The 14,256-nt window shown below is 31.7% G+C and overlaps 1 protein-coding gene across 1 annotated transcript in view; it reads left to right on the top strand.

Moving 5' to 3' along the window:
* The first annotated feature begins 7,344 nt into the window (after positions 1-7,344).
* Positions 7,345-14,256, top strand: part of LOC129216958 (ras-related protein Rab-32-like) — a 36,649-nt gene continuing 29,737 nt past the window's right edge. The window contains exons 1-3 of the mRNA XM_054851181.1: positions 7,345-7,464; positions 10,927-10,959; positions 13,486-13,582. Of these exons, the coding sequence (XP_054707156.1) occupies positions 7,347-7,464; positions 10,927-10,959; positions 13,486-13,582 (248 nt within the window). The 5' untranslated portion in view covers positions 7,345-7,346. The remainder of the gene's footprint in view (positions 7,465-10,926; positions 10,960-13,485; positions 13,583-14,256) is intronic.

The following is a 14,256-nucleotide window of genomic DNA, read 5'->3' as shown; positions in this document are numbered from 1 at the left end:
TTGAGGAACCTCCCCGGACAACAGGAAGTGTAGCTACACCACTGCTGCTGAGTATTTCGAGCATCCAAGCAAGTCCACTGATGAGATGGAAAGGCGAACATCCGGTTTATACACGGGAGCAGGCACTATTTTTCATTGATACCAGTTTGCCGTTACAGAGGTGCGAGCTCCATCCATTTCGTCCTGTTTAGAAATTCTACAATGATTTCAAAATAAAATTTCAGATTAATATTTCGTATGAATTGAGTTTAGGGCAGAAATTCGAAGTAGGGTCGCATCGAAATGAACGAAACACGTGCATCAAAATCTCCTCACTATTTTCTATATCCCTGTCTAGACTCATCCAGATAAAATCCTCTGAGCTGCAGATTTGCCAATTTTCCACGGGAAACGTGTTTGGTCAGAAATAAGTACTTTGTCTAACCCTTTCGACATTAAACTTATCAACATGTATCGATGGTAGACACGAAGAAATACTTTGTCAATAAACGTCATCAATTATATTGTCATTCGTGTGATTATTATCAGTGTAAAACTGGTCCAAAACATTGAAAATTTTTAAGCAAGAAGATGATAAGTGACTTTTAAAAGAATAATGCATCTCCAATAATTTGAACTTCAATTAAATAAACGAGTTGATGTGTGCATCACATGACTTCCTTTTACTCCAATTTATGTCATTTCCCCATTATTGGCATTTTTAATGTGATTCAATAGTTTACTCTCCAAATATCACCAACAATGGCCAAATTGAAACCAGATTTTTAAAAAAAATCCGCCAAATTTGTCGCCAGGTTGGTGACTAAAATACTGGCGATATATTGCTTCTATTCTAATAACGACCTCATCCTGAATCATAAGCGGAATTTGTTGTCTCTCTTCGTATATGTATATTTCCGTTTGGAAAAGAAAAGAAAAGAAAGTGAGAAAAAAAAAAGAGGGTCATGAAAGTCAGACACCCTTTTTTAACCTTATATGATGCCCCCCCCCCTCAGTTTTTCAGAAATAGGGTCACCAATTTCATTTTAATGATGGGGGGGAAAACAGAAAGGAAACCTTCGTGATCTTACGAACATTGAATAGAAATAATAAGTGCACAAATAGAATAAGGGTGTTAAAAAGGGTTTTTTTTTTTTTCTGCGAAATTTTAAAGCAAATGCAATCTTTGAATATTATTTAGGAACACCCAAGGTTCTGAATCATAATTTACCCAACTGGAGTGCGCTCCAACCCAAACCCTCGAAAAACAGCCTGCCCCATCACTAAAGATAGTCTAAAATTCCGTTTTTCGGACCTACTTTAATGGATAGCAGCCGAGAGCGAAGACACATTGGCTCGTTTGGATAAAGCAGCATGCTAATGAGGGAAAGGGTGTAGTTTCAAATGTGGGCCGAAAAATAACGTTTTAATGGGATTTTTTCTTCAGCAGAATTTGTATCCAAGTTTCCATTAATATGCAAAATTATACTCATAGCAGAATTCTATGCTATATATGTGTTGTTGTTAAAATCAGTAAAAATAACATTGATTTTAACAAGATAAATCGCAGTTTAACTTTGTAGAGGCGTAAATTTCAATTTATTTTGCTGCTTTACTACGCATTGCTTTAGTCTATCTATAGCATCTCGAAGTTGCATTGGAATCAGAAAAGTCTTCCTTTGAGCGCGAATGATTCGTGCGGGTCAACTAGTCGTCTGAAATTACGTTTTTAGAATTTCAGTAACGGAAAATTGCTGAAGACGAGTTTCGAACCTCTCCTCCCAGTAACATCACCAAAGATCGATAAAAACTGCGTTTTAACAACTAACTTCGAAAATGTTATGAATGAGCGTCCGGCCCCTCCCCTCCTCCTTCGCCACTGTAATTTAAAATAGTTTTAAATTTCGTTTAAGGCCTTAAATTTCGAATAATTACTGGGGTAGAGCTCCCGGAAACTCGCCCCTAAAGCATCATTAAAAGTCGAATAAAATTGTTTTTGGAGTTCGAAAAAACAATCAAACAAAAAACGAAAAAACAAACAACGAAAACTTTCCGGTCCTCATTAACGATATCAAGATGGCCTTCAATTGCATTTTTTATATTGTTTACTTTCGAAAAATTTTCGTGGGGGGGGGGGGCGGATTTCTCCTATATGTAATGGTGTTTAAAACTTTTCAGAACAACAATTTGAAAAATTTTCGAGGAAGAACCCCCAAACCCACACTTTTTTAACATAATTAGAGAAAAATTAAAAAACTGTTTTTCAAGTTTCAATTTCGAAAAACGGTTGAGGAAAACGCCTCCAGACCGCTTTTTACCCTAGCAATAGCAAAGATCGTCTAGAATGCATTTTTAAGACCATACAAATTCGAAAAATTATACTCTTTTTGATTTTTGTGCTAATTTCTTTAAAATTCTGGGACAAAAGGTTAAGTGTCCAGCAAGTTGAGGGGGGCACGTGCCCCCTCCCCCCGACGCTATGCCTATGTGGGCCATGAATGAGATGCGTGAAATTCTTCCCCTTGAAAAAAATATTTTTAAGAGTTCCCTCACTCTTTGCTTTATACTATCTTTGGTGCCCTGCCATGCAAGTGAATCGGTAAGGCATTGGACTCGCAATCGAAAGGTCCCGGGTCGTTGCAACGCGGTCGAAGATACTCCGTGTTTATTATTGTTGCCAGGGCCGGCTAGTTTTTACCGCCCTAGGCGATATTGACAAGTGCCGCCCCCTCCCCCGATGTAGTGAATTATAGTGCTAATAATACTAATAATATAAAGTAATAATATATTAATGAAATAAAATAATAGTAAAGTGCTTAAAATTAAAGTGAGTTTCTAGTTAAACTCCAAACTGGATTTTGCATATCCAAGCACTGGTACACACTTTAAATTATCGTTTTCAGCTAGTGGCGTACCTAGCATGGGTGACAACCGGAGCGGCAATCCTTGGTGTCACCCCCTCCCCTCCCCTACAGACGCAATAGAAAAAAAAATTGTAAACATGAAATTCATGCAACAATTCAAAAACAACTACATTTGTGTTATAACGAAATTTTAAATCGGCTAATGTGCAAAAATCAGATAAAAGTAGGGGTTCCGTGGGTATACCTCCCGGAAAATTTTAAAATTTGTAGTCTTAAAAATGCATTTTAGCTTCATATTTTTCAAAAATTTGCAATTCTACTTAGGGTGTCACTCCCCAGACGGGTGAAACCTGGGGTGGCACTGAAACAAATATTCTTATGGCACTGAAACAGATTAATATTTTTAAAAAATCTTTAAATCACGCAATTTGCCGCCCCTAAAATTAAATTAAATTTCTAGTTAAATTACGAACTATGTCTTGCATATCCAAGCACTGGTACACACTCTAAATTATTATTATTTTTTTTAACATTGAGGCTGTGAATCTTATAGCACTGAAACAGATATTCATATTTTTAAAAAAAAATTCAACTTCGAAATTTTTCCCTTAAAATCTGCCGCCCTAGGCGGCCAGGTCGCCTACCCCTGGAGCCGGGCCTGAAGCTGGTTAAATATGTCGTGGTCATAAAGTCCTCCAGGTTCCCACTCAAAATCAATACCTCTAGGGGTGCTGAACCAGGGATTGCTCGGTTTCTGGTTCCCCCTAAAAACGGCTTAAAGTGGTTCTACAATTTCAATTCCGAATTTTTTCAGGGCGACTTCCACCGATGCCTCCCTACCTCCACCTGACGAAACCGGAGATATTTTTAAATTGGTGTTTCAAGACTTGTAACTTTTAGTACCCATTTTGCTCTAAAGAAAAAGTTGCACACACTTAAAGAATTTCTCGGTAATTGACTTTATCTTATTTTTTTTTATAATTATCCTCTTTTCTGAAATAAATAAAACTTTTGATGAAAAATATTGAAGGAATAGGGCGGCAGTATCACGTATTTGCCCCACTTTGGAAATGGCACTGCTGCTTCCCTCTCCGAAAAATTCAAATGACAAAAAAAAAGGGGGGGGGAGGTTGTATTGACCATCTCAATTCCAAAGATAAAAAACATATATACGCCAGCTATCAGCTCATCTTAATCAACCCGTTTCTCCAATTTTAAGCATCGAAGTTCGCAAGAATAAAAAATCTTTTCACAAAACACCCACATTCTTAAAACGAAACAAGAACCTTATGAATGAATATTGATTTTTTGCACTTTTTGGCAACATCGCGAAACTCAGGAAAATTTCGCACGATTTTTCAGAATTTCCGCGAATCGCTGGTGGCAATATGTGATGACTCATTCAGCAAGAACTTCCACTCTCCACAGTGCTATCGTGTTGTTATTGTTTGGACGCGAGCTATATAAAAGTTCCCCTAGAACCAAATGAGACTTTTAATTTATTGATTAAGGGAATTATTTCTGATCCGTCGTGAGTATTTCTACTTTTATTATATCTCTGGCGTTAGAGAGTTTCATAAAATAAATAAATGCCTTGAACTGTCAATCCAACATGTTGTTTTCCTTGTACGTCTTGGTACAGGCACATGAACAAGTTTTTACCAGCTTATTTTGAACACTTAACGCAGTAATATTTATGTTTATTTGTATGCTTAAAAGTTCAATATGATCTTCATATGTATTGTTGTTGATTGAAATGCATTTAAATAAAAACAATTTAATTTAAACAGTTTGTTTGAACGCTGCATTTTTTTCTATTTTAAATTCTGTCAAATGAATATTTGTTCAAATTTCTCTAATTTAGTAAATTTATCATCGAGACTTTATGTAGTTTGAAGCTCGATTTCTTCTTTCAACCTATTTTGATTATAAGCAATGTAGAATTGCATGTTTGTTTTAAAACTTATATTTTTAAGATAAAAGTGTTTAGGTATTTTTCTCAAAACACGGTTAAGAATAAAAATAGATTTTTTTTTCTATTTATTTGTTGAATGTGTTATAATTATTCTGCCGTGCTAAGCACAAATGTATCTGCACTTTTTATGTAAAGTGAGTTAAGGTTGCCAAGTGAATCTTTCATATTTTACCTAAATGCAATTTTTATTGTCATTTGTGAATGAGAAATATTTTTAAAAATATTCTGAAAAAGTTGCATTTGAATCAAATACACGGAAGCACAAAACATTAAACAGCAATTTCTCATTTTGAACTCGGCTGTGCATATGATTTTTGCGATTAGCATGACAGTATTGACATTCAACATTTGCCTTAATATCAACTACTAAGTACTAGAGCAGTACCGAGCACTCGCAACTACTTGGAACTCGGCGAATTCGCCGAGTACCAAGTAAATTCGCCGAGTACTCGGTACTCAGCCAAATTTTGATCAGATACTCGGCCAATACCAAGTAGTTGTAAAAAATTTAATATTGTTTGAAACAGATCTTACAAATAATAAAAAAAGTGCAAGCATATAACGTATTCCAATCATTTACAATTCAAGTTTAAATTTTGAGGATAATGAAGTATGCTTCAATGAAGTAAATCTTTATTTTAATGACCCCAAAGTTAATAAAACTTATTTATTAAAAATGGGCAAAAAAGGTAAGTATAGAAAATATGAAATTTTTATATTATAAATGGTTTTTTGCTACAAGCAAAAACTATCAGAAATATAAAAATACCTTAGTTTAAAAAATAAAAGCAAATTAACGTTGAAGGCACAAATGTGCAGGAACACTGCAGACACATGTTTTGGTGTTACAAGGAATGCCATTTTCAATGCACAAAATGTGAGCTTATGAAAGACGTTCCTTGTAACGCAGAAACATATGTCTACAGTGTTCCTACACATATGTGCTTTTAACTTTTTTTTTTTTTTTTTTTTGCTTTTAAAAACTATTTATGTTAGGTGGACTAGAGCTATGATTGATTAATCATACCTTTTATTCATTTGTTTATTTTAAATTTTAAAAATAACTTTTTTTGTAAAATTTTTGACACAAACAAGATCTTTTGAATAATGCATAATTAAATTTAATCTGAAATTTTGTTTTAAAAATTATTATGGTGTTATGAGGAGGTCTATACTACTATTCCAATAAGTTCAAAATTCATCGTGTGTGTGTGGGTGGTTCTCCTTAAAACATAACTGGTACTCGGTACTCAGTTGAGTAGTGAAAGGGCGAGTACTCGGCCAAAGTGCTACTCGGTACGTCTCTACCAAGTACCCTATTGTTTATCAATATTTTATGAATCAGATCAGTAATCTGAATTACTTGACACAACAGCTGCTGGCAGATAATGCTATTTTTCGATGTAAAAATGTGCAAATGATAGATTAAAAGTTTGCAAAATGATTCTTGTGGAGTACAAGTTAAAAGCACTAAATATTAACATGCTAGTTAAATCTTTATCAGCAAACATTTAAAAAAATTTAATAATAAAATGTAACATTTCAAATGAAGTAGGACAAAGGAATAAATTACTTGTACGTTAAAATACAATACAATATCAATTAAAATATTTTCGTAACATTGTTTAGTTTTCCACTTGAGTAATACAAAAACTTAGTAAGTAACATAATAATGTGAATCAGTAAGGATATGTTTATAATATTTTCCAAGCTATATGAAACAAAAAGAGGGAAAGAAAGGAAAAGAAACAAAAAGTTGTTTTGATTAGTAATGTTGCTTAGCTGAGTTTGGCCAAAACATTGAATATTAAGGCTTCGACTGCTATACATGTTGAATTTTAGTATTTAATGTACAATAAATGCGTAATATATTATAGGTACTCCATGTGGTTAAATATTCTTAGTTTCACACAACATTTTCAGCTTGCTGTGTATTTTTTAATTGAAATTACCAATTTAGATATTTTTAACAACCCATTTCATAGTAATTGTCTAAGTAGAACAAAATATGTGACAAAGTGTCCAAAGATACACAGCAAAAGTCATAGATGGTAAATTTTTTTAAAAAAACTTATCAACTACAGGCGTCCCTTGTGTAACACAGTTAATTCGTTCCATGTTGTACCGAAACCGTTTTGTACAAGACTTTTAAAAATAACTTTTTAACTTATTTTTGACACTAATTAATCATGTACATAATAAAAATCATGTCGATATGTACCATATTGTATCGAAACCGTGTTATACGAGACTTAGAAATAACATAAATCAAGGGATGTGTACTGTATTATATTGAAACCAAGTTTATTGAAAACAAAGTAAAAACTTATTACAGTTATCAAACATTCACAGAATGTATTAAACAAAAATGAAATTCCATCTGTTTTAAAGATAACATTTGTGTTATATCTAAACTATGAAGTATAAATACTACAATGAAGTAAGTTTTGTACCATGTAATATCTTAAAAAATATAAAGGATTTCTTTAAAAATATAGTATCATTATTCTTTGTTTGTAGGATTTAGAATGAATCACTATGTGCCTGCTTCTACTTATTCAGAGGATACAGAAGACCAAAATGGTTCCAGATATGAGATGAAGGAGCTGATGTTTAAAATATTAGTTATTGGTGACTATGGTGTTGGTGAGTTAAAGGGGAAATTTTTATTATATTTATTAACAAAAGATTGCTTTTCATCTCTTGTTACATGCAAATGTATTAGTATTAAAAGCTTTGCCTAGAGTCTGACCAAAATATATTTTCCAATGATCCCTTTTTCACTTTTTCATTATTTTTCATCAATGTCATGAAATTTATTTTTTATTTATATTAAAAAAATATATCCTAGTACAAAAATTAATATTTTTACGATGAGATAATAAAGGATTTTAGCCATTAACTGTTTTTATGTATCTAAATACTGTTAATTGTACGATGGATCCATGATTGCAATCTTGGATTTTACGAAGGATATATTTTGGGGTTTAGCTAGGGTCATAAATAGACTATTGAATATTAATACAGTAAAGTTGACCACCCTTGTAAATCACTTGTCTAAGTTGACCGCCTTTTTCAGGCACAGAATTAGCCTTTATCGTATAAATCAACCTCTATAAGTTGACCACCTGTTTAAGTTGACCAATAAAGTAGTGTACCGCAGGTAGTCAACTTACACAGGTTTCACTGTACAAGCTTTTAAAGTATCCTATTTGAACAGCTGTTCCTAACCTACAATCGGTGGACCTTAAGTGCCCTGCAAATCTGATCCAAGTGACTTGTTAAGTTAAATGCTACAAATCAAATACCATGTTCTAGAAGCTTTTTAAACAACCACAAAACTGTCTTTAGACAGTTTTAGCAACTTCTGGCTAATCACAGTCAATCAAATCACTTCTCATTGCTACTAGACTTTCTTTTTCTTATGTTTTCTTTTAGTTTCCCAGATGCAGCAAAAAAAGCACTATGTTACAAATTAAGAGCCAAGTATTTAAAAATTTGTTTTCCAAAAACAGTTAGGAACTTAATATTAATGAAATAAGCAAGTGACAGTATTTTCTCGTCCTGTTCCATGTTTTTTAGGGAAACGATTTAAATTTCATATGTTTTTGAATCCACGAGATTCTTCTTTATAAATATGAACATAGGCCCTACCGACAATGAAAGGTTGGGAACAACACTAGCTGCATCGCCCAGCTTTGCCCAGTCTGCCTCAAAAATAAAAGTTATGTCAAGTGACGCTTTTTCAACAATCTGTCTTAAATGAGCGAAAAAAGTAGTGTACATTTTCCCATGAGAATAATTAAAACAGCCCCATAAAATCCCTATTTAAGTTTAGACATTGATGTCAAAAATTTCCCTTACGAAAAGGAAACTTCATAAAGTTAACACTTCCCTAAAAATCTCAATTCCTGACAGATCTCAATCGTTGTATTGATCCATGCTGAGAAAAAAAACTATGGGCACTAACACCATGAGGCATATTTTTTTCTCCTGGATGAATAAAAATAAATAAAGCAACATAAAGTCATTAGAGTAAAGGCAACAGCAACAGTGCCACATTAGAGTCTATAGACCCTTTAAATCTTCATTAGAATTAGGACAACATCTGCCAAAAATCTCCAGCATAATCTCGACATTAGTAACTTATAATCTTTTATTGAGTAAGGACAACAGTTCTTACAGATCCCCATAAGAGTAAGGACAACAATCTCTAAAAATGACCATTAGAATGAAAACTATAGTCCCTCAAACTCTTAAATGAAAAAGAAAAATCTCCTTAAAAATCTCTGATATAATAAGGGTTGCAGTATTCAAATAATATCAGCAGTTGCTCCAAAATAATCTAACTGGAAAAGTAAAATAGTTCAAAAAAACCTTTCTCAGAAAAAGAAGAAATTTCCAAATAATGTCAAGATACTTTTTTTAACATGTTGACTGCCACAGCAACTTTCAGAAATCTGGCCAAAAATGACAATTTGATATAATCACATTATATTATCTGGTATATGTACCCAAGCAAAAAAAATGATATGAAACGCAATATTTCTATCCAGCCTGTAAAGAGAAGCCAGCCCCTTGTGTGATAGATTGTTTTAAAGAAGTTACACAAACGGTAAAATGTTATTTTATTTCTTGCATTAGAATTAATTTCTAACATTAAATTTTTTGGTCGTTTTTTAATAAATTTTCTGTTTGTGCAAGCCTGCATTGATTTTTTTGTTCTTTTCCCAGAAGCCATCTGTCGATACTAGCAATAATGTATACCGAGTTTAATCATAGCTGCGCAAAAATGGCAAGTAAACAAGTATGAGATAACTTGCATTGTAGTTGGCGTTCTAGAAAAAAAAACAAAATTCACGAGTTATCTCGTAGTTGGCAGTCAACGTCTTAAACCCCCATCAGAATTGGAAGAATAACATCAAAAAAGTCCCCATTAGAATAATGATGTCAGTCTCTCATTAACAGCAACAATTCTTACATGACTTTGACAAATCTAAAAGTCCCGATTAGATTAAAAGCTACTTTAAAAGCCTCAATTAATACAACTGAAATACTTAATTATCTTCTAATGGCTGAACACAAAAAATAAATAACTCTCGAAAGAAAACAATCAAAAAGGGAAAATTTTAATTCCCTCCTCTTACAAAAAAAAAAAGCCTCAAAGCAAATGCGAGTACTTTTTTGTTCACACTCAAACAAAAAAATGGTTACTGATATTTCTTCTCAATGATTTTTTCACACTAATTAAAACTAAGTGCAGGCAGACGATAAAATGCCTACTTTAAAATTGATTTTTCTCACTTAAAAATTCTTTTTTACACTTTTCCAGCTAAATTTAGTCTTTTAGAGTTTTCAAATTCCTAACAAGAAAATCTTTTGAGGGAGTATTCTTCACGGGCTTTCCAATGAAACTAAAATCAAGACAACCCAATAATTTTTTCGAGCAACACGAACCATTTTATGCCTTTTTTGGATCCTAAAATAAAAATTATCAGGAAGGGGCAGTTGCCCCTTCCTGCGCCCCCCTTTGGCTACCTGTATCTACCTGTATTTTTACCTTTTACCTGCATTTATCATACCTGTATTTTACTTGCCAGTCTTTTTTTTTTTTTTTTTTTGTGCTTCTCAAAATCTGGTTGCAGCCATTTTTGTGACAGTCAAGTTAAATGTTGTAATAAACAAGTTACCAAAATGTTTCGCTCTGTGATTCTTTTTTTTTTTTTTGTCTGTCCTGACATATTTCATAATTTTTTTGCTTGCATCATTAATATGTGCTATCTTTTAAGATGTCTTTAGTAAGATTTTTTTTTTCAGTGCAAGTATTCGTTATGTGCTCTTAATAAGTGAATCTTTTTTTTTTTTTCCTCATTACCTTGATTTAAAAAGGTTCAGAAATTGTCTTATGAAGAGTCTTTAAATGCAAAACAATTATAGTGAAATTTGACAAAGTAAAGAAAATTAGAAATTACAAATATTACCTCTTCTTCATATTGAAACTTAAGTAGTCAAATTGAGCTGCCTATGTTCATTTCAAATGTAAAAAAAACTTATCACTATAACTTTGCAGTTTAATTTTTCTAACATATTTTATTGTTTTTTCTCTAGGTAAAACAGCTATTATCAGAAGATATACCGAAGGTATGCTTCCTCACTACTTTTGTTTTAAAATTTAGATACATGGCAGTGTGTCAGCCAAGTTCAAAATATGTTACAAATACATGGATCTTACAAACTGCTTTGAATATTTGATAAGTTTGTTTTTATGATGGTTTTTTTTCTTACAAATATTTTAGTATAGCTAGATTTTTGATAATATTTCAAAAAAAAAAAAATTTTCAGATGGCATTCAACCACACTTCGGAGTTTTATAATCAAGTACTTCCACTGAAAATATTGATATAAGTACAACATGTTGGATGAGAAGCTATCATTAACTAATTCTCACCCAACCAACTTTAAATATTAGCAGAGTACAACGTTAAAGTTAATGACTTATAAGAATGACTGATGACAAATTGTAAATATCAACAACAATTTATTAACGAAGTTAAAAATGGCTCTAACAAATGAATAAAGAATAACTGTTGCTTCCTCTCATTTGCCTAGTTTTAAAGAATTAAGTAATAATTCAACTGAACCTGAAATTTGTTCATTGAAGGAACTGTTTTTCAACTCCAAATTAATCTTTGATCATGTTTTTTTTAATTTTAATGAGTATAAATTGAATACATCAGTCAAATTTGCCTCCTAAAAGTGATTAAGTAGCTACTACATTTCAAAAAAAGTAGTTAACGTTGTAGTTAACTACATTTAATAATGAAATAGTTGCATTTGTAATTTGCTAAAAAGAAAAATAGTTTTTATGACCACTGGATGGTGTGTTATTTGCACCTATTGACATTGAACTTATTTCAACATTCTTCTAAGCAGTGTTAATCAGCTCTTCCAGATAGCACTAAATGCAGTCGAACTGCCATATATCGAACTTCCATGTATCGAAATTTTCCATATATCGAAATCCCAGCAAACTTCTTTGTTTATTACATAGAAAAATTGTTTCTAATATCGAAAAAATCTCTATATATCGAAGAAAATTTCGTAGATTTTTATTTTTTCATTTTAGACTGTTTGTCTCATGAAAAATGAAGGTAACGGGAGAAAATTATGCTCACTAAAGGTTGCTACGAAACTCATAAGGAATCTGGGGTTGAGGGGTGTGTAGATAGATCGTTGTTCCATTCTGGAGCTCTTCAATTTCCTCAAGTTTATTTCAAGTCTTAGTTGTATCCAGTAGCACTGTAGTTCCAAGCAATCCCTTTTGTCTGTTGATTATCATTCCTAGGCTTTTTAGCTTCAGTAAAAATCATTCAAATTAAGTAGATTGATTTTTTTCTTTTCTCTTGATTACATTGTCAAAACGAAAATCCCCTAATGTTGTGGATCAAGTTGAATTGCCGAAGAATGAAGATGTATGAAGGAGCAAAAATGTAATTTCTGTTAATTTTTTTATTATTAATTTTCATTTAATCCAATGTTCATATAAATTATAAATAGGGTTTCATACACGAAAACTAGCTTTAATTTTAAAATTTTAGGAGATTTTTATAACAAAATAAGATTGTTTCCATATATCGAAATTTCTATATGTCGAATTTTTTTCCGGCAATTTGCTACTTTGATATATGGAGGTCCAACTGTATTTTTAACCATGGCATATATGAGGAAAAATAATCTCTGTTAGAAACCAGTTAATAAATCTCACACAGTATTGAATCCACAAGGTATCTCAAAAAGATTTATATAGCATACAGCTTAAAACTTTTGTTTAAACAATATAAAAGAGAAAACTGGACCTCTATGGGTCATTTATGGAAACCTAAGAAGAAGATGTAATATCACCTGATCAATGCAAAATCCTGCAACCAAACGAAATAAGTTACTTTTATGGTTATGGGAAAGATGTTGTGTTCCAAAAAAAAAAAAGGTTGAAAATACTATATAGTATTTTTATTAGTTAAAAATACTATATAGTATTTTTAACATTTTTACTTTAACTCTATACAGAGTTAAAGTAAGAGATCCAACTCAACATAAGTTTGATCTCAACCTGTTGAGATGTTCTTGGGTTGCCAAGATAGCCACAGATTGATGTCTTAAACATTATTCATGCCTCGAAGGACTTTAAACTTTATTCAAAAAACTGAAAGTTATTGTTGTAGACTTTTTTTTTAAGTTGTACTTTCTTTGTATGAAATCCCGTAATCCCATATTTTAGTGAATTAGCCGCATTTTGAAGTGCAAGCTACATTTTTTTTCTCTTGGTTTATTGGGTGGAAAAAGTATTGAATTGTAAATAAATTTTATTAATTGAATAGTAGAAGCAATGTTTTGTTCATAATTTTTACTTTAGTAAAAATTATTAGGTTTTTTATATTACAAATACTTTTGTGCAGAATTTCGATTTCTGCAAAAAAAAAAAATTTTTGTTCCTTTAAATTTTGTTTTTGCAAATTTTGGCTGTGTCTGTAATGTGATTAAGAAAAAATGTTACTACTACACTTTATCACTATGTAGAATTTTTGAGGTTTTGCTACAAAAGAAAATAGGTTTATCTAAATTCTGAAACGATTATTAAAATGAATTGGCTTTTTATTGTTTTTTTAGGAACATTTACTCAGAATTATAAAATTACAATTGGTGTTGATTTTGCAATCAAATCTTTGCAGTGGGACGAAAACACTTTGATAACTCTACAATTGTGGTAAGTTCATGTTTCTGTCTTTAATAATGTTTTTTTTTGGGGGGGGGGGGGGACATTGAAAATTTTCTATGAAAATATCAGAAGCAAAGTTACGACTTATTAAATTAAAAGATTATTAAATGTCTGCTAAGAATTATCAGGGAGCAACTTAGGCTATAATTTATTACCAAAAAACTTAGTTTAAAAATGTTATGATGGAAAACAGTAAATGTCATGTAATTTCCCCATTAAATGATTAAATATAAAACCCATTGTTACAAAAATTCGTTGCCTTACAACAGCAATATTAAAAGTAATCATAATGAAAATTTTGAATCAAGGCTTCTCCGGAGCAAACATGAGTTTAAAGTCATTTAAACACACACTGAAATAAACATACAGAGCTTTTTTTTTCTTTTTGTGTGTGTGTGTACTATTTAATTAAATAAAGCGCATGTTTTTTTTAGTGATCTTTGTTTTTGTTAGTTCATATTTTGGAAATTCCTCAAATTTTTATATGCTTCAATTCGTGCTTTCATTTCTAAATGAATACTTGTTTGTTCTTTATACTTATTGCTATTTTACTTTTATGGGTAAGGAAGAAGCTCGATTTTTAATCACATCAAAGCGGTGTGTTTTGAGTTGTTTCAGTTAAAACAGAAAACAAAAGAAAGTAGCAATTGTTTCGCACAATT

Source organism: Uloborus diversus, chromosome 2 (assembly GCF_026930045.1).
Source record: "Uloborus diversus isolate 005 chromosome 2, Udiv.v.3.1, whole genome shotgun sequence".
NCBI classification, from domain to species: Eukaryota; Metazoa; Arthropoda; class Arachnida; order Araneae; family Uloboridae; genus Uloborus; species Uloborus diversus.
The sequence above is the reverse complement of the archived record's forward strand: the minus strand, read 5'-3'. Positions and strand labels throughout refer to the sequence as shown.